The following is a 21,478-nucleotide window of genomic DNA, read 5'->3' on the forward strand; positions in this document are numbered from 1 at the left end:
GGTGCAATACGGGACAGGGTTAAATCAGACAATGAGTAAGTCAGATGTGGTACAACACTCGACAAAGATAAGTGCAGCACACACCATAAAGTTAAACTGGATTTATATAGAACGCGCCTTGAATAAATAAGACAGTTTCATTTTATTTTTAATAAGCAAATAAATCCGATATATATAGCGAATTTGAACAGAACAATTATTACGAAAATAATATGGAAGACATTTTTGCGAATCATTTACTGACTCATGGCTTGCTGATAACAAGAAACACAATGCAAAACGTACTGTCTGCCAAGGGGGCTGATCACGTGACCACATCGGCCATGTTTTGGTGAGGTCATGTTTGAAGGACTTGTGCTGGTTCTCGCCTAGTCCATACACTTTGTCCGACGGGAGGCGCGTGGCGATCTGCAGAAACTGGTCTGAGAACGTCAATCCCCCGACACCCGTGTCCCAGCTGAGGAATAGTACATAACACAGTGATATTGGCGACGATATAAGCACACCGCTTGAAAAGAGTACCCATGTTAATCCGGACCTTGTTTGGCTGGACACCTAATATTGTGGACGAGTATAGAGGAGAAGGAATATATGTCTGTTTGTGTATATATAAAAAGTAAATGTTTATATTATCGTTATGTGTTTTGTTCTGTTGATTATATATCAAATTTACTTCATACATGATGCATGAAGTGAGTGAGTGAGTGAGTGAGTGAGTGAGTGAGTGAGTGAGTGAGTATGGTTTTACGCTTCACACATTGTACCCAAGTCGGGATTCGAATGATGCATGAAGAGGGAACATGCTAATATGTAGTCAGTGTATATCTGATTGAATCGACTTGAACTGATCATAATACCAGTTCCCTTTGTATAAGACTTCACTGAATGCATGATATATTCTCAATATAACTAGAGACGAGGTAGCCAAGTAGTTACGCTGTTCGCCCGTCACCCGACGGCCCAGGTTCGACTCCCTACACGGGTAAAATTACTGAAGCCCATTGTTAATGTCCCGTGCTATATTAATATGGAACATTGCAGGTGAAAAAACCAAACCACTGACTCACTCTCAACAAAGCTGACGCGTCGATGTTGACTGATACACAATATCAAGGTGTTATATGGGAGGGTAATGTATTGTTAAACAATGATTGTAACTGTCTTACATTGTCTCTGTTGAGATTCAGTAGACGTTCGTTGCGTTGTATTTGGACAATGCCTAGCTATCAGGATTGTAGTACTATTTAATGTAAGCAGTGGTGAGGAAGTTACTACATTTAGATGCTGGTGTGATGTGTAAACTTCCGGAAAAGAATGGAATGTTTGGGAGAGTTAGGGAAAATTCTGGAAGGTTTTGGGGGGTTATATAAAAGAACGAAGGCATCATCTCTGACACATTGCATCACATATATTCATCGGAAAATAAAGCAAGACCAGCTTTCGTGTGAAGATCACTTATCACCCTGGAATTCTAGCCTAGGCCCACCTTTGAAGCTTGACCACTGTCGCCGCTGTGTGAATATATTATTATCACCACTGTATTTCTATTTTTGATCCTGACCACTGCCATCATATTATATACTGCCATTGAATATTGTACTTCCATAATGTGCACTGTCATTGTCATTGCTGTGTAATTGATTTGTAAACCTAGTGAATTTTGTAATACATTTGTTGACTGTATACTGTGCAAAGGTCACTGACTCACATGACTTTGCCTGTTGCCTTCCTGGTGACTTGGAAGGCGAAGGTATCTCTGTTTGTGATGACCACGTTGTACTTGGCGTCTGACGCCTTGGTGGACCCCAGGTTGAGCTTCATTGGGACCTTGTAGCGGGAAGAGTTTGGATCATCGATCTGATAAAACAGAAGTATATATATACTGAAAGCATTGTAAATATTATTTCTTTTGTTCAACGCCGCACACAGCAATATTTCAGCTATTTCCAGTCTGGTATTGCGAAACGGTCTGGTGCTGAATGGGCCCCAGGTAGTAAGATACTAAGATGTAGATATTATACCCTGGATAACTAAAGGTACGTTTGGACATAAAATCAACTTTGTAACCGAACCTAACCATATATATATATATATAACTCACACACTGTAAGCGTACGAAGACATGTCAGGGGGCTTGTGTCGGTAACTCTGTTCAAATCAAACCCACCACGGCCCCGTGTCGACACGAGGGGTTGTTTGAGCAATGATATCCCATCGCATGAAAAACAAGGTCACTTATGACTGTCACGTCGGGTAAACAGATTGGCGGATTTCGGTGCCGATTTGGGTCACAAGCATACATATCGAGTATAGTCTATTGCCAAAGTTATTGTGGGTTAATGCGAAACCTCAGCTTGCAATTGCTACTTAGCACAATAAATGTTCCAGAGTAATATCAGCACATAGCTGGCATTCCCTGACATGGCGATGTCGACAGAAAGGGTGAACGTGTAAATCTCAGTAACAGCTGTGTACGGCAGTACGTGCATATTGTTTTGTATTTTACATGTTTTGAATGAGGTGAGGTGAAATGGGGTTTATCGTCGCATTCAAGATTATTTCAGTCATATAGCGGTTAATGAGTATGGTTTTATGCCGCTTTTTAGCAATACTTTAACAATATCAAGTCAGGGGGCACAATTAAGAAATGGCCTTCACACATTGTACATATGGGGGCGTGACGAGTGAACGCTTTGACCACGAGGCGACCCCACCGCCCCAGTCATACAGCAAAGTGGGGGCGCCATGATGTCGAGTGACAAGCAGGGTACCACCTTGTAACGTGGTTTGGTGTAAAGCTGCCAGGAGATCGAACTCCAGACCTTCCGCTCTCCGGGCAGACGCTCTACCCACTACACCATTGAAACGGATAGTTTTGAGCGAATTCGAAGAAAGCAAGCATATATAGCCGCATCACAACTTTATTGTGGTCCCATTTTACGCACTCGCTTCTACCGTCATATAGCTGTATGGAATATTGCTGAGTGCGGCGTTACACACACAAAAAAAAGCAACATTATCGAATCTGACTAATCGATTGTTGCGGGCTTGGTGACCGATCCGCACAATCGGGGCACGATGAAACGTATCTTCCCGAGGCAAGGGAGTTAACGCACTTCAAAAGTCCAGTTTCCACTAGACCAATCAATGCTAAAGAGACCACACGCTCTTCCTTAAACAATGTATCGTGATACTTTCGCCACTAAGATACGACAGTGAAGGTGCATATGTTGTCATGGTGATATCATTATCAGTAGTTGTTGTATGATGTTGGTCGGCACAGCGACCCTGACTCATAAAGGTCCTGCGTTACTTAGGACACAACATCACACATGGGCCCTGTACTTACTTTATGTGAGGCTTCAATATGTGGGTTATCAGCAGCATCCGGGGACATATATTTCAAGTACGGGTATATATATTTTTAACTTGGCTTCACGTTATTTAGTGCAGTAACCGTTATTAAGTACCGACCATTGCTATTGGTTCTGCTTTAAGGCATACAATTCTGTGGTTTGACAGGCAGCACAACAACTAATTGACAACTAGGACATGGGGTGTGGAGAGCAGGTCCAGGAAACAATTGTTATATTCTGTTTATTGTGTGACCTGATGCAAACTCTAATTATATGACCTGATGCAAAATATAATTATATGACCTGATGCCAAATATAATTATATGACCCGAGGCAAACTACAATTTCATATATTTTATTCAGCTAAATGTTCGATTGGTCTCTCAGAAGGCGGTGTCCCCTGGCGCTCCTCTGTTATCATGTCGCCTTGTATCAACAAAAGGTTCACCGTGTATTTTTATTAATTGTGAACGTAGTCTAGTGGACAGGGCGTCTGCCCGGAGGGCGAAAGGTCGGTGATTTCGATTCCCGGCCGTGTCATACCAAAAGACGTTATTTAAATGTTACTTGTTGCTTCCCTGCTCTGTATTTAGAGGATAAAACAAGTACTGGTCAGTTAGGAGGCAGTATAATGAGTCTGAGTCGGGTGAATATGTTTAACTGCTGTATGGTATCTCAGTGGACAAGTACTATAAGACCGGCTCCGGCTTCATGCAAACATGGGGCACTTTGGTCCTGCTTTGTTCGTTTGTTGTTTAACGCCGCACCCAGCAATATTCCAGCTATATGATGGCGATTTGTAAATAAACAAGTTTGGACCAGACAATCCAGTGATTGATATCATGAACATCGATACACGCAATTCGGATTCGATGACATGCATCTACCAAGTCAGCGAGCCTGACCACCCGATCCCGTTAGTCGCCACTTACGGCAAGCATGGGTTGCTGATGACCTATTCTAACCCGGATCTCCACGAGTCGGGTCCCACTACACCTACGGATCTTTCTACATTCGTCCCCACTCCCTCACGAATGGCCCTCCTTGTGTTAGCGTCACCACATCCACAATCACCCCATTAATTCCGAGAACTCCACACATGCATAAACCCTGTCGGAGTCCCACCACAGATAGAAAATAGTATTTCAAAATACCACTGACAACTTCCCCTGAACGGGAATGTGAGTACCTTAGAGAGAATATATCGCACTGAAAGTGCAAAGTCAAATAAACTGTGACAGTGCCGTCCATGATTTACGATTCCAGCTGTACACGGATAGTCCGAGCTCTCAATGTAAATAGTAGTCTGGTTGGCATTGACACGAGGGAACTACTTGCTCGCTTGTAAGGAGTTACTTAGCATTATCTCTTGTTTGGTATAGTTTGGCGCTGAGCATGATAGATGTCCTGAAAAATAAAGGCACCCCGTGTCTGATTTATTTGTTTGTTTGTTGTTTAACGCCGCACTCAGCTATATTCCAGCTATATGACGGCGGTTCGTAAATAATCTAGTCTGGACCAGACAATCCAGTGATTGACATCGTGAGCATCGATCTATGTAGTTGGGATACGATGACTACGTCAGCGCGTCTGACCATCCGATCCCGTTAATCGCCTCTTACGATAAATACAGTTGCCTTTGACAGCAAGCATGGGTTGCTATTCTACCCGGATCTTCACGGGTCTAACATTATCTACCTAGAAAACATCAGCAGATATGGCTGCCTGGCGCTCCGGAGGTCCTGCTCACATACACATTATACATATTATGGATGCGTTACATGGATTGTATGTGTCCTTGTTGTTAAATGCTGACTTTTGCAAAATATTTCAGCGATATGACGGCGGCCTGTGTATAATCGAATCCAGACCACACAATCAGGTGACTGATATTGTGAGCAACTATCCACGTCATCGGGGTACGAAAACACACGTGTGCTATATCAGCCACGTCACGGAGCCTGACCACCCGATCCATTAAGTCGCCTCAGACAAAGGACTAATTCTATCATCCGGAATTCCATGGGGACATTGTAGCTGATATGTACAAATATTTTATTTGTTCGCGGCACACATACAGATATGATATTACTACACGTTCAAACTATCAAACAGACCTACTTCGTGTGTGAGTAGGATGCTGTTGTAGACACCGCAGTCGGCAATGTTTCGACCGCCTGTGGTCTAGTGTTAGAGCGTCCGCCCGGAGAGCGGAAGGTCCTGGGTTCGATCCCCGGCCGCGTCGTACCAAAAGACGTTATAATAGTACATGTACTTGTTACCCTGTCTGGCGCTTGACAGTAAGGGGCTAAAACAAGGACTGGTCGGCTCGGAGTCAGTATACTGTGTCTGAGTGGGGTATTCATGTTAAACTGCGGCATGGTATCTCAGTGGGCTGGCACTTTAAAATCGTCATCAGTCCGGACTGGAACAAGCAGACACTCACACACGTGCATGCACAATCTTGAACGCGACGTTAAACCCCATTTCACCGGCATTGTTTCAACTGCATCACGACGACGACTATAAAGGAACTAACCCACGCATAGCGGCCCATTCACATAGCTCCCTTGCCGTATTGCCTTGCAGAAGACTCTTGCACCATATATTCATATTGGGTTGGTTACTCGTCGCGTTTGTTGAATGTGGCTTTGTCCCACGTAAATCAGTACGCATGCCCGAAGCAGAGACATGCATATATCAAGCCAACCCATTCATCTGTTCCGGGACAGTCGGAGCAAGCCTACCGACACAGTCATGTCGGAAATGAGCTGGCACAGTTACAGAGACAGTAAACGTGCAATACACAATGTATAAAACACTGACACATTTCAAGGGGTTGAGGCAACTCGTCACATCATCTCAAACATGGAAATATAGTCAATAGGGTGAGTGAGTGTGTTTGTCTTAACGACGCTTTGGTTATACTACAACGTGGGGGCACGGGTGACCCAGTCGTCTAAGGCGCCGCGATCCGCTGTGCAGAGTTGCATCCCTTGGGCACGCCAGAATCCTACGATTGTGCGTTCGAATCCCGGTTCGCCCCGATTATGTTTCTAGGTTTGTCACCACCATACCCGTGCTCTCGGGTTTCACCGAAGTGTTTAACGTCTAAGACCTGCATCACTTCGGGATTTCCTCCCACGTTAAGCTGTTAAAAGCGGCGTTAAACCCAACTCACTCACTACACTACAACGTGAGTGAGTGAGCTTGGTTTAACGCCGCTTTTAACAATATTCAAGTGATATCAGCTTAATGTCAGCATAATGTGGGAGGAAAACCCGAAGTGATGCAGGTCTCAAACCTTTACCACTTCGGTGAAACCCACGAGCATGGGTATGGTGCTGACAAACCAAGAAACAAAATCGGGGCGAACTGGGATTCGAACCCCAAATCATAGGTTTCTGGCGTGCCCAAGGGACGCAACTCTGCACAGCGACGCCTTCGACGACTGGGCCAGCCATGCCCCCTTTACTACAGCGTGTGGAACTGATGTGGAAATGGTAGGCGGCCTTATCTGAGGGTGGCAAGTAGTGATCAACGACACAGTCAGCTGTAGTCCAGCTCCATCATGGCGGCCTGTACAACATGGGTCACTGGTGGGGACGGACGGCATAAATAACGGTGACGTCGTTGAGTGTGTGACTTAGAATTTTAAGTCACATCGGCTGTATTTCAGCCATTCTGTGACAAGCCATGTCGTTGAGCACGACGGCACTCAAACAGTTCGTACATTGTACCCACCCTATCTTCAAATTAGCCATGATTGTATTGCCACAAGATTAGGGTGTTGGAGATCTATTCTGACACTTTACATATGTCATTGTCACAAATCATGTACAATCGTTTATATACTCAACACCTATTTGCTACTTACCGTAAACCTAAGAATATCATCATGCCTCATTTCTACTTCAAATACAATCGAACTGATGTCCCCACCGAAAGGGGCTTTCCCCTTCTGTGTAAGGAACGCCTTGAACCCCAGGGGTGTGTCCTCAGTCCTCGTCACCGTATACCCGTACCCCTCCAAGGGGAAGTGACAGGGGGGTCCCGCCTGACCCGGCCCAGCGTAGATACAGTTCCTGGCCTCACAGCTCTCCCTCGTCACCGACTCAAGGCCACTCTCCGCCTCGGGGTAACAGTCCAGACGCTGGGCCTCGGGATTCGTGGGGACCCCTCCTCCTCCTCCTGAATCCTTACTCCCAGAGTCGGTAGGACGGGTGAGATAGTATGCCGTGGGTGCTATAATTGCAACTGCAACCACTATAATGGATAAAATGATGACAATACGCTTTTTGCTGAGATTAGTCATGATGTCTTATAGGCTGACGAGTCGTTCACAAGTTTTCACAAGTCACTTTCAACCCGGAGGAATAAACACGTTCACTATAAATCTGATTCTGATTCACATGTCTGCACTCCCGTCCGACCCACACTGACCCGTCTCTCGGTGTATGTAACTGATGTACTTATCACAGGTACACGACAGTGCTGTGAGAGCAGCGACACCTCTATCAGATTCTCCAGTGTAGTTCTCAAGCAGTGCTCCACCGAGTGAAAGCTTGTCGACGTCCCAGGTTGGTTGGTTGGTTGGTTGGTTTGTTGTTTAACGCCGCACTCAGCAATATTCCAGCTATATGACGGCGGTCTGTAAATAATCGAGTCTGGACCAGACCGACGTCCCAGGTGAAACAGAGGGTTGTTCTGACAGAGGCTATAGATATAGCCCCCCAAAAACAGGCCCGAACTTTTTTGTAGAAGCACCGTTTCGAGACAAGACTTGAATGTCGTTCAGGTCAGAATCCAGAACAAATTTTCACCACGTAACCAGAGACTGCAACTCGGTAAACTTGAAGGACGAAGGCGTCAGGTCAGCATGGTAAACGGACACAAGACAAATATTGTACTAGCACGTGTTCACGGGCACAACGCGTTCATTGTTTGTCCTATTATAAACTTTAAATGGAACAAAAAGCCACGTTATACGCTGCTTTGGACCCCATGCATATCTCCCCGACGTGTCACCTTGACACACATGTTGACACTTGGTAACAGAGAGCTATGTACATACTGTAAACGTACACAGGTTCGGCGTAGTACTTCCCAGAATAACAACACATTATACACTACTGGAGGATGTTCGCAGATGACGAGCTGCTACATAAACAGGATCTGTCGTGCGTCCGTCTCAGCTGACATGAACACACCTTCACTTGTGCCGTAAAGTCCCCACAAAATATCCCCGTGCAGAATCCTGGTTAGAACAGATCCCCACAACCTGTACTGGTCGTGACGATTTGATGGATCGGGTGGACGGGCTAGTTGATTTGCTTGATCACGCGTCTTCTCACCCTGGCGGTGTGGGTCGTCGCTCCTAATATCAGGCCCTGGTTTATTTGGTCAAGATTCCATTATTTACATGTCGTGGTCATACAGTTGGAATATTGCTGAATGCGGCTTTAAACAACAACAAACAAACAAACAAACCCTATACAATAGACTAGAAGCCGGATCAATATGCATTTCTACCTTTACCCGACAGGCATGTCTAAAGCAAGACAGCCATGACACATACGTACCGAGAAATATTTATTTTTGATTCCACGTGAACTTATGTTTGGAGAAAACTGTCCTTAAAGGAAACTGGAGAGTGAAGAAAGTTGAAACCTTAATACAGCTAAATAGGACTTTTATTAAACTGACCTTCAGGATGACCAAACAATTGTGATCATGGGTTGGAATTCATGATTCGGTCTGATTACGTTTTCAGGTCTGTCAGCACCATGCAAGTGCTCGTGGGTGGTAAGTCCCAGAACAGCTTCACTTCGGGATTTTCTCCCACATCAACCAGACACGCCGTGACATTGATATGACCTCCCATTCCCGTTTGTCGCCTTTTACAACAAACATGGGTTGCTGAAGACCTATTCTATCCCGGATCTGCATGGGTCGGTTTTCCATTGTCGAAGTCCTGCTTGTGCGTTATGCCGATTTCCTGATGTAACGATATCATTTGTTACTCGTTATACCCGAAATATCAAAGGGCTTAACATTGATAAGCAGTGTGACCAATTTAACATGGATACATCTACAGTATTTCGAGTCATAAAGAATTATCGAGATTAATAATTACAATTCACATTTTATTTCTCTTTTAGTACGGCACTTTGTGTTAACTCAATACATTCACCACGGCACAGACACGGTGAGTGCGAGTATGGCGACGCTTGTCATGTTAACCTCGTGTGCCGCGTGGTATAGTGACGCAGATACAACCACTTACGTTAGCCAGCATTCCTGGGGTTCACACACCGTGCATGCCTGTGTGGCTCACGTCAATAGGAAGATGGTGTGTGTCTATTCATAAGCAAGTATTATCCTGCCATTAACAGTGTTCGTGTCGTTTTGTGTGGGAAAGACGCTAGAGGGAAAACTTGATTTACGCTTCAGTGAATAGTCCAAATGTATGACCGCGGCCTGCAGATATGGGAGTCTTGGACTGTCAACTAGTGATTGACATAATGAGCAGCATCCATCGTCATCGGGTACCATTGCACCAAGTCACCGAGGGTGACCATACGTTTCAAAATAGTCGATTCTTACAAGCATAGATTGTAATTTGTTGGGGACCTATTCTGGATCATTCTGCAGGTGAAGAACGTCTCAGAGCGGGTCATATTTCATTATTTTTTTTCTGATATCAATTCTGATTCAGAATGACGAATAATTAACGTTGGGTAGCCAATCTACTTCTTTTTTTAAAAAGACAATTTGAAGTAGTATGTACGGGTCCTTTTCATGTAATATTTGTTCGTTTGTTTGTTGTTTAATGCTGCACTCAGCAATATTCCAACTATATGACGGCGGTCTGTAAATAATCGAGTCTCGACCAGACAATCCAGTGATTGATATCATGAGCATCGATCCACTCAATTGGGATACGATGACAACCAAGTCTGAGAGCCTGACCACCCAATCCCGTTAGTCGCCTCTTACGACAAGCGTAGTTGCCTGTTACGGCAAGTAATGGTTGCTGAAGACTTCCTTTTCATGTAAGAATATGTGCATTATATATCCGAAGGTACGAATAATACTGTCTGTCTTGACGTCCTTCATCAGACCCACATGGGTACGTGTAAAGCCCATTTCTGGTGTACCCGCTGTAATTTTGCTAAAAATGATGCAAAACCATACTCGCTCACTCACCTTTCATCAGATCCGATCAAACTCCCATCATTGGAACACCTCTCAAAAAACAAGAAGACAACATATATATGATTCAAATGATCTATTCCTTGGTCCATGTTATTCCCACATAAAACCAGTAGATTACTTCATGTACACTTCAACTCAAAGATAACTTTCAACAAAAGATATCATTCACAACCGGGCAACAGACTATGAGACAGATGACCTCATATAAAGCTAACAACCCATAACTTACTTCCACATCCTGCGATTGTCCTCTACCAGAGGATACACATACCCTAACTCTATGGGAGTTAGTTTGTGTTGTATTAATCTGCAGTCAGCAATGTTACAGCTGCCACACAAGTTCCTAATGTTCAGACTCGGCCAGACAAGCATTTAATGCTGGGACCGAGTTAGTTAACTTTGTATTAGTCTGAAGTCAGAAATATAAGGCCACATCATCGTGGTCTGTAAGTTATCTTGACCCCTGTGCAGCGTGTTCAGAATGGTAGGACTGTCGAAAGAGTGTAAAAGAATGGGAGAGACGATCGTCTTAGCGCTAAGATCGCTTTGTAGTCCTTGTTTCACACAGCAGTCTTTTGCAACACTGTCATGACAAACAATTTAAATGGACAGTAGGTCGAAGATCACTCTATAGAACCAGACAAATGGTACTAATGTCTGATACAGTCAGTGAGTTGGGGTGAGTTTGTGTGGGGACACTGCAGCAGTGAGTGGAGTCGTGTTGTTTGGAGCAGACAAGTGGTACTAATGTCTGATACAGTCAGTGAGTTAGGGTGAGTGGAGTCGTGTTGTTTGGAGCAGACAAGTGGTACTAATGTCTGATACAGTCTGTGAGTTAGGGTGAGACTTGTCGTGTTGTTTGGAGCAGACAAGTGGTACTAATGTCTGATACAGTCTGTGAGTTAGGGTGAGACTTGTCATGCTTTTTGGAGCAGACAAGTGGTACTAATGTCTGATACAGTCTGTGAGTTAGGGTGAGTGGAGTCGTGTTGTTTGGAGCAGACAAATGGTACTAATGTCTGATACAGTCTGTGAGTTAGGGTGAGTGGAGTCGTGTTGTTTGGAGCAGACAAGTGGTACTAATGTCTGATACAGTCTGTGAGTTAGGGTGAGACTTGTCATGCTTTTTGGAGCAGACAAGTGGTACTAATGTCTGATACAGTCTGTGAGTTGGGGTGAGTTTGTGTGGGGACACTGCAGCAGTGAGTGGAGTCGTGCTGTTTGGAGCAGACAAGTGGTACTAATGTCTGATACAGTCAGTGAGTTGGGGTGAGTTTGTGTGGGGACACTGCAGCAGTGAGTGGAGTCGTGCTGTTTGGAGCAGACAAGTGGTACTAATGTCTGATACAGTCAGTGAGTTAGGGTGAGTGGAGTCGTGTTGTTTGGAGCAGACAAGTGGTACTAATGTCTGATACAGTCAGTGAGTTAGGGTGAGTTTGTGTGGGGACACTGCAGCAGTGAGTGGAGTCGTGCTGTTTGGAGCAGACAAGTGGTATTAATGTCTGATACAGTCAGTGAGTAAGGGTGAGTGGAGTCGTGTTGTTTGGAGCAGACAAGTGCTACTAATGTCTGATACAGTCAGTGAGTTAGGGTGAGACTTGTCGTGCTTTTTGGAGCAGACAAGTGCTACTAATGTCTGATACAGTCAGTGAGTTAGGGTGAGTGGAGTCGTGTTGTTTGGAGCAGACAAGTGCTACTAATGTCTGATACAGTCAGTGAGTTGGGGTGAGTTTGTGTGGGGACACTGCAGCAGTGAGTGGAGTTCTGCTGTTTGGAGCAGACAAACCTGAGCCTGAAAGTGGATCAATCAATCAACAGTATTGGTGGACCACTAAAAGAAACTACTAATGACGGGGACAATAATTCAATAACAATTCAAGAGTTTAATCATGTTCAAACAAACATCTATAATATTACACTGAAATATTCTCAAGAGCACCATGGTTTCCGAAGGAGCACTGTTGATGATGTGACATATATACAGTACAATAAATATGTGAACATAATATACAATAACACTTATTTGAACTCCATACATTGAACTAAGAATATTTCTATTCATTGAAATCTCTCATTATTATCAAACAGGGTGGTGTCTTGTATCAAGCTCAAAGCAACTGCTTAATGTCCCAAGACTCAAACTTAAAACTTGGTGGTGGTAAATTGTTTAGATCTGTTGCTTCAATGAAGTGGAACAAGCTTCTAGACTGTCTCAAAAATGCTGACACACTTGCAACATTCAAATCCAAGCTCAAGATATTTCTCGTAAAAAACATCTGTGACTTTTGTATTTGTCTTTGTATGCCCTTTGAGTTTGCTTAGGCGTGAAAGTAAGCTCTAATTAAACAGACCTATTTATTATTATCATTAACCCACACCAGAATAGTAATGGAATTCACATTCATAAACATCAGTGCCTATTTGTTATTAGGTACTGAGGAAAACGTTTATCCAGACTTTTATGGTTGGAACGTCACTGTAAGGATTCACAAGGTCTACTGTATAGTTAGGACAGTCCCTAGACTTCTTGATACCATAATTACCCACATGTTTTACTGTGAAATGAATGGGTATCGTTTTATGCTGCTTTTAGCAATCTTCCAGCAATATCACAGCAGGGGGCACCAGAAATAGGGTTCATACATTGTACCCATCTGGGGAATCGAACCAGGGTCTGTGGTGTGATAAGAGCTTTAACCAAAAGACTACATGACACCACCCCTTTCACTGTTAACATGTCTAAACATTATAAACATGATGTAACTCAATTATTTTCTATACAAAAATAAAAATACTGCTTACTAAGTCAAAAAAAGGTTACAGCCATTAAACAAACAAATATGTTTGATTTCAGCATACTGGCTTACACATACCAGGGTAACATGTTCTTCCCCGACTATTGGCAGATAGCAGATCAAGCACACACTCATCTCACAAGTGTGTGAGACCTGTGAAGGTCCGGGTTAGAATAGGTCTTCAGCAACCCATGCTTGTCGTAAATGGCGACTATGCTTGTCGTAAGAGGCAACTAATGAGATCGGGGTGGTCAGGCTCGCTGACTTGGTTGTCATCCTATCCCAACTGCATGTGTTGATGCTCATAATGTCAATCACTGGATTGTCTGGTCTAGACTTGATTATTTACATACTGTTGCCATACAGCTATAATATTGCTGAGTGCAGCATTAAACAACAAACAAAAACATAAGTGTGTGAGAGAGTAAATGTAGTTTTACAGGGAAGTTCACAATGTTCCGATTGAATCAAGCACCATATTCATAATCAAATCTGGAACAGATTACCGAACATGAGCATGAGCAATGATCCACATACTCTGGAATGATGATGCACACTAGAACAGCCAGTCAGAACTTCCTGTAAGTCAGCCATCTTGTGCAGAGTGACCACCCATCTTCATTTTTGTTGTCTTAGACAAGCATCAAGCATGGAGATATGTATTATGTCGATAACCATGACAACAACAACGCACACCGTAACCAAACATGACCAGATATAAAACATCTGTCGCACATCTCACATTTACAAAGCTGAAGGTAACTTCATCAGCAGTTTGTAACCTATGTCCTCTTTGGTTGCTCTTAGAGCCATACTTTGTCAGCGTCTGATCCCGAGAGTGAAGCATTTCACTCCATAGGTCTTTGTCAGGTACAATACAGGGTCATGTGAAGCTATCATCTGACAGAAACAAGTCTTCATAGTCCTCATCATCATAGTCCTCGATAACCGGGTCATCATCCTCATCATCAGGAGCCTGGACCTTGTTCTGACTGAGGGAGACCTCCTCTCCAGCTGCCTGTGAGGACGTGGACTGGTTGGTGGCCTGCAGAGACGGTGCTTCCTCCTCCCCGTCGAGAACATCAGTCTCCTCAAGCTTCTCAAGCCTCCTGCAAACATATGGACTGATGTCAGGCTTCAGGCATGATGAAGAGGCAATCTAAGAAGACAACATCAGTGTGGATGATGACGAGGCAATGTAAGATAACACCAGTTTGCATGATGAAGGGGGAATGTAAGATAACAGCAGTGTGCATGATGAAGGGGGAATGTAAGAAGACAACATCAGTGTGGATGATGACGAGGCAATGTAAGATAACACCAGTTTGCATGATGAAGGGGGAATGTAAGATAACATCAGTGTGCATGATGAAGAGGCAATGTAAGAAGACAACATCAGTGTGGATGATGACGAGGCAATGTAAGATAACACCAGTTTGCATGATGAAGGGGGAATGTAAGATAACATCAGTGTGCATGATGAAGGGGGAATGTAAGATAACATCAGTGTGCATGATGAAGGGGGAATGTGAGACAACATCAGTGTGCATGATGAAGGGGGAATGTAAGATAACATCAGTGTCCATGATGAAGGGGGAATGTAAGATAACATCTGTGTCAGTGTGCATAATGAAGAGGGAATGTAAGACATCAGTGTGCATGATGAAGGGGGAATGTAAGATAAAACCAGTTTGCATGATGAAGGGGGAATGTAAGATAACATCAGTGTGCATAATGAAGGGGGAATGTAAGATAGCATGAGTGTGCATGATGAAGAGGCAATGTAAGAAGACAACATCAGTGTGCATGCTGACGAGGCAATGTAAGATAACACCAGTTTGCATGATGAAGGGGGAATGTAAGATAACATCAGTGTGCATGATGAAGGGGGAATGTGAGACAACATCAGTGTGCATGATGAAGGGGGAATGTAAGATAACATCAGTGTGAATGATGAAGGGGGAATGTAAGATAACATCAGTGTGCATGATGAAGGGGGGATGTAAGATAACATCAGTGTGCATGATGAAGGGGGAATGCAAGATAACATCAGTGCCAGTGTACATGATGAAGGGGAATGTAAGATAACATCAGTGTGAATGATGAAGGGGGAATGTGAGACAACATCAGTGTGCATGATGAAGGGGGAATGTAAGATAACATCAGTGCCAGTGTGCATGATGAAGGGGGAATGTAAGATAACATCAGTGTGCATGATGAAGGGAGGATGTAAGATAACACCAGTGTGCATGATGAAGGGGGAATGTAAGATAACATCAGTGTGCATGATGAAGGGGGAATGTAAGATAACATCAGTGTGCATGATGAAGGGGGAATGTAAGATATCAGTGTGCATGATGAAGGGGGAATGTAAGATAACACCAGTTTGCATGATGAAGGGGGAATGTAAGACAACATCAGTGTGCATGATGAAGGGGGAATATAAGCTAATATTTCTCACCTGCCACTGCCAAAGGTTGAATATCTACACATCTCTTGAACAAATGAAATCTGAGCTGAAACAATATCCAAAAAAAGTATTGAGGTGCAAAATCACTAATGCATTATTCAGTACAATGCTATAGAAAATACATATGTTGTTTGCCATAGGTAACAGTGATCTTGTAACGAGAAGGAAATCTGACATGATTATGCATTACAAACCATTTCTTATATAATACATTATATTCTTATATAAAATACACATATTTGTCTGGAATACAAGTGGTACAGGTTGACATGCTGACTGACAGACTGACTGACTGGCCTACCTGGGCTGTGTAGAGTGACGTTGATCAGGTTCATGTAGGGCAGGATTTCCGTACACAGCATCTTGGGATCCCAGTGGTAGCCTGTCACATAAAGCAGTGAGTGTGCCATAGGTACTGGTGGAGTGAAGTGGAGTGGAGCGGAGTGGAGTGGAGCGGAGTGGAGTGAGTCGCTTTGTGCTGTATTCAGTTATATGTCAGCTTGATATGGGAGGAGTGTGAAGTTACACAGGTGGTGCAACCCATGGGCACAGGTATGGTGCTGACAAACCTAGACACATAATCTGTGCTAACTGGGATTAGAAAACCCATGATCATAGGCTTCTGGCGTGCCCAAGGGATGCAACTCTTGCAGCGCCTTAGACAACTGCCACCTGTGCCCTTGTGTTTGTGTGATGTGAGTACAATAGCTTAAAAAACAATAATGCCAAACACATTCAGAACACATTCACAACAAAACATTGTTCTATGATGACTTCATTTCTGGAGATTCGAACATGTGCTCACAACTTGATGATATTATCTTTGAGAGGGGAGTGTCTAGTGAGTTGTTCCCCATAGATGTATAGCTGGCCAATGCCAATAAACGCAAGGCCCGAACGATCACATCCAAAAGTGGGAGAGATATGACAATCGTCATCCGGAGAAAAGGTACAGGCAATCGTTATAAGGATTGTGAGAATATGTGGGAAATATCCACCTGTGCATAAAATGGACTTGTCCGACATTGCCGAGGACGGATTCTATTGAGTGAGTAATCATTATTTAAATACGTGGTAAATATTTGTAAAGCTTGTACATTTTATTATCATCGTTAAAGAAGCTGAACACAATGTTGATATCTCACATAAGAAATATACGACTAATGGTCGTTGTCTATCACACAATAAAACACTGCAGGGAGATTAAACCACCAGAGCTGCACCCCTCATGGTTTATTCTCAATACCGTGTTTCATATGGCAAGCATTTGTTGTCTTACCTTTAAATAAAGCACAAGCAGTTTCAGTATTCCTTTTTGCCTGTAATAAGAACAACATGATATTTTATCAAATGAACAACACAATAAGAGTGAGCTATTCATAGATTTTTCTCAACATAAATCTCACTGAAATAGGGCAGAGAACCCAGTGCTGTTCTCGCCAAATATCATCCTTGCTCTGTCAGCAGCATATTCATGTTGCCAAATTTGTAAATTTTACAATAAATGAGCATTTCTGATTAAATGGTATGTTTTTATACTTACCTGACGCTACACAGTGCTTTAGCTTCCCTACCTTATACAAACAGACAGTACTGGAACGAAGAGACAGTTTAAACAGACCACAGTCCGTGCCTTGGCATCCACGAGTTATCCCCCTCGGCCCCCACTTCACTGGATGACATCAGACGTAGAGGACACAGTGGTGCCAATGGTAAGTTGGAGGAGGAGGACAGAGTCCGAGTGGGCCTATAGGTGTAGCGTCAGGTAAGTATAAAAACATTGCATTTAATCAGAAATGCTCATGTTTTACCTTACCTGACGCTACACAGTGCTTTATTCGACTGATGGAAGGCAGGCGCACCATGAGAAGTGCCAGGCACACTGAAGAAGCACAACCAAAACTGTCTGTCAGGAAACCCAGCAGGCGACAGCAAGGTAGCAGCTCCCGGGACGGCAGGCAAGGGGATAAGATGCAGTCAAGCCCTCTCGTAACAGAATGGTGGTCTGATGGCAGAGAGAACAATGCTTGACAGAAGGTAAAAGCAAGGTATTCCGTGTCCAGCTCAAAAAGAGGGGGAAAAAACGGGACCAAAACTTTACTAGGTACCTACATAAAAGTACCGAGCAACTGAGGAACAGCACAAGGGATGGTCCTACCTTGGCAATAGGCGTCAGCGGGGCCAGTGGGGCCAGTGGGGCCGCAGACAGCGACGCTCCTCGGAATTAGTACAATCAACTCCAGATTGTTGATGTGCCACACACATTACGAAGGTGGGCGCCCCATCCTTGTAGAGATGCTTCCACAAAGAGATGCTGAGTGGCCTCGAAGTTTGTCCACTCAAGACGTTCAATGGGACTAGCCACCACTCCAGGAATGGATGTAAGTCCCTTGCCAGAGGAAGAAGGGGACCTAACAGATCTGAGCACAGAAATGGCAGGAGAAACCGCTGAAGGGGATGCAGTTGAAGACGACAGGCGTCAGATCCCACCCGAGGACAACAGCCTGAGAAGGCTCTCTTGACCCCGGATGGGATCGCCGTGAACCGATCCGGAGGAACTTGTATCAAGGAGAGGTCTGTCAGAAAGAGACCACCTATGAAAGTGAGATGGCTAGAGGGAGACAGATCCAATTTCTTCATGTTGATGATCCCACCCATCCGATGGAGGAGGCGAAGGGTGAAATCTTGCTGAAGAATCAAGGTTTGATTGTCCCGTGACCGAGGATGCAGTCGCCAAGGTAGGCTCCGAACAGAATCCCCCTGCGGTGAAGGAACACAACGATGGGATGGGTTATAACCCTGGAGCCATGGAAATGCCAAATGGGAGCACTTTCCACTGAAAGTGCTGGCCCTGGAAGATGAAGCGGAAGAAACGATGATGTGAATGTGAACGTGCAAGTAGGCATCCTGGAGATCCAGACTGTTGAGGTAGTCCATCAGATGAAGGAGGTGGCACCGAGACCGGATGGAGATCATCTGGAAATGTGACGGAGGCGCAAGATAATGGAGGTTGAATAATGCCAGATTGTGGATCATTCGTAGTTTGGATGAACCCTTCTTGGGCACCAGGAAGACTGGAGAATAAAACCCTTGAGAGATGGAATCGAAGTCCAGGAGATCAATATTGGCCTGAAGATCCGGCACATCGCAGGGCCGATTTGGAGGTTCCAAGGGAATAGAAGTCAGAGGAGGAACGGCACAGAACTGCAGGCTGTAGCCGTGGCGGAGGATCCGGGTAATGAACAGATCCTGGAGCAGCTGCCAGTAGGTCTGAAGTCTTCCTCCTACTGGAGACGGATGAACAGGGACAACTGGCGGAGGGAGTTGCCAGTTGTCGGGTGTCCGAAGAAAGTCACTTCCATCGCCGGTCCCCGCCGGAAAGGATCCGCTTCAAACTGGTCCTCTTCCCAACATATGATTTTCACTGCTGAGATAGTTGTGAAGAAAGGAGACGTTCGATGTTACTAAGGAGACGAAACTGTTGTTGATTGGTATCCTAAGCATCTTTGGCAACAGTAGGGATCTGGCCATTGAAGAGAGCCGATCCAGACCAAGGCTGGTGCATCAATTGCGTCTTGAACAACGGATCCAAGGAGGACTGTTTGAGTAAGGCAGAGCGCCTACCGATGGTGATGGATCCAGGGCAGTATTGTAGGTAAGTCGACATGTGTACGGTCCCTGTTGTAGATCCAGCTTGTCTGCGATCCACGTAGGTGTGTCTGCTTGATCGACCACATCACAACTGTTTGTGGGAGGGATGGAAGGATCTCTAGATTATGGTTATAGTTGAAGCTGATCTGAGTTCTCTTCCAGTGAACATGGATGTGGAGTCAAAGTGGGTTCAATGCTCTGAAGTTTGGATCGCTGTGATGAAGATGGAATCGAAGTAAGGCAGTTCTGTGGTAGGAACGGTTTTTTTTTCCTTGTTCGATTGTCGTTCATCCAGCACTGCAGTCATAGTATGCACCAAGGCTTGAAAATCGACATGGAAAAGGCCAAACGACTAAGATAAGACAATTGAGATGATTCCGATCAGATATGATTGCTTGTTTCCGGCTACAATCGTGAAGGAGAACGACAATCCTGCTCTAGATTGTATCTTCTTCAATCCTCTGAACTAGCTGATCCACGAGGTGAACTGCCATCACTTGTATGATCAGCTTGCTCTTGACTGTGTCAGTCTTTGCAGTTGGCAGATTCTACAGGTGAGTCTCAACTCTCTTGTGATCTTTGCAAACATATCTCTGTTGGAGGGTTCGTAGGAGCTTTCAGATCGATGCAGATCGAACAGGGTTCATTCAGATGTGTGCAGTCAGGAAGGAGTCTGATGTTTTGTCAATTACTAAGGAGAGCACCTGATCAGTGGTAGGTTTGCTGACAGTTGCCGACTGATTTAAGAAAGACTGCTTTCAGTGTTATCTTGTCACATTTTTTCACAGCAGAAGGTCCATGTTAAACTGACAAGGATTTAGATCTTCTGTCATAGTCTTGTCTATTGCACTTGCTCCAATATGTCTTGAATGCAGCCTTTGAGAGATCTTTACTTTTTTCTTGGTGTGAGAGCAACGTCCCTGACATTCACAACATCTCAGATGAGTATCATGCATAGAGAATGTGGTCTTGTCAGTGGCTCAGTGGGAAAACAGTGGGTAATAAAACTAAACATGATACGTGAGGCTGTAGGTTCAATATAAGTTATGGATTCATATCAACATTAGATTCATATCAAAAGGCTAGTTCATAACTTCAATTGTTAAACCTTGGTCTTACAATTCAATTTAAGCTGGGACATTTCCTGCCCAGGGTTACTGGTTAATGAATACATTCACAGTTTTTCAACATGTAGTGTTAAGTCATAAAAGACCTGTGAAGATCCAGGTTAGAATTGCGTGGGTCAATGCTCATGATTTCAGTCACTGGATTCTCTGATCCAGACTCCATTATTTACAGACCTCCGTCACATAGCTGTAATATTGCTGAGTGCAGCGTTAAACAACAAACAAACCAACATCACAAAGAATTAATAATGGTGGGACACACCCCTGCTGTTACCTGTTTCTGTACGGTGAACCACTGAGACTTGTGGATTGGTCTCCATCCCAACCCTGTCCTCTTGCTGTCATGGCGAGCACAGTGGGAGTTGGAGTGAATGACACCCCTTGTAGCAATTGATGCAGCATAGTTCTCCATCGCTGAGCGAGACTGGGGACACAATAAATACACCTATGACCCATCATATCTATGTGAGAACTGATACTGACACAGTTGACATCAAATTCTATCTTTGAACACACAATGCCATTTAGAAAGTTCACTTTCTTAGTAAAGTACAGATTCTTGTACTATTCGGGGGATGAGTCCCATCCGGGATTTGAACCCACACAGCCAGAGTGAGGCACCTAATCGCCAGCACACAAAGTCAACAATCTAACCCACTCAGACACCGAGGCTTCCACAAAAACGAAAGTCCAACAACTGGTAGTCTAAGATGTCACAGACAGGAGATGCCAGACAAGCAGGCCATGGACTCTCAGTCAGGTGAAATAAGAATAGTATGAGGCAAGCTCTTAGCAAGTGAACTCTTATGTATTTATCATATTGTGATACCAAGTTTATCTGATTGGATTATAACATCCATT

General features: G+C 44.2%; 2 protein-coding genes across 3 annotated transcripts in view; both read right to left on the reverse strand.

Moving 5' to 3' along the window:
* LOC139478824 (maltase-glucoamylase-like) overlaps positions 1 to 8,468 on the reverse strand; it is a 69,170-nt gene extending 60,702 nt beyond the window's left edge. For both annotated transcript variants that reach the window (XM_071261484.1, XM_071261483.1), the window contains exons 1-3: positions 7,234 to 8,468; positions 1,709 to 1,857; positions 286 to 457 (exon numbers count right to left, since the gene is read on the reverse strand). In XM_071261484.1, coding sequence (XP_071117585.1) covers positions 286 to 457; positions 1,709 to 1,857; positions 7,234 to 7,671 — 759 coding nt within the window. In that variant the 5' untranslated portion in view covers positions 7,672 to 8,468. The remainder of the gene's footprint in view (positions 1 to 285; positions 458 to 1,708; positions 1,858 to 7,233) is intronic.
* Positions 8,469 to 10,675: 2,207 nt separating this feature from the next.
* The window catches only part of LOC139478856 (cell cycle checkpoint protein RAD17-like), a 31,078-nt gene continuing 20,275 nt past the window's right edge, over positions 10,676 to 21,478 (reverse strand). Inside the window, exons 13-17 of the mRNA XM_071261520.1 lie at positions 20,892 to 21,041; positions 17,119 to 17,158; positions 16,141 to 16,221; positions 15,831 to 15,885; positions 10,676 to 14,478 (exon numbers count right to left, since the gene is read on the reverse strand). Of these exons, the coding sequence (XP_071117621.1) occupies positions 14,253 to 14,478; positions 15,831 to 15,885; positions 16,141 to 16,221; positions 17,119 to 17,158; positions 20,892 to 21,041 (552 nt within the window). The 3' untranslated portion in view covers positions 10,676 to 14,252. The remainder of the gene's footprint in view (positions 14,479 to 15,830; positions 15,886 to 16,140; positions 16,222 to 17,118; positions 17,159 to 20,891; positions 21,042 to 21,478) is intronic.

Source organism: Haliotis cracherodii, unplaced genomic scaffold (genome assembly GCF_022045235.1).
Source record: "Haliotis cracherodii isolate W230 unplaced genomic scaffold, xgHalCrac1.p SCAF_4, whole genome shotgun sequence".
Lineage (NCBI taxonomy): Eukaryota > Metazoa > Mollusca > Gastropoda > Lepetellida > Haliotidae > Haliotis > Haliotis cracherodii.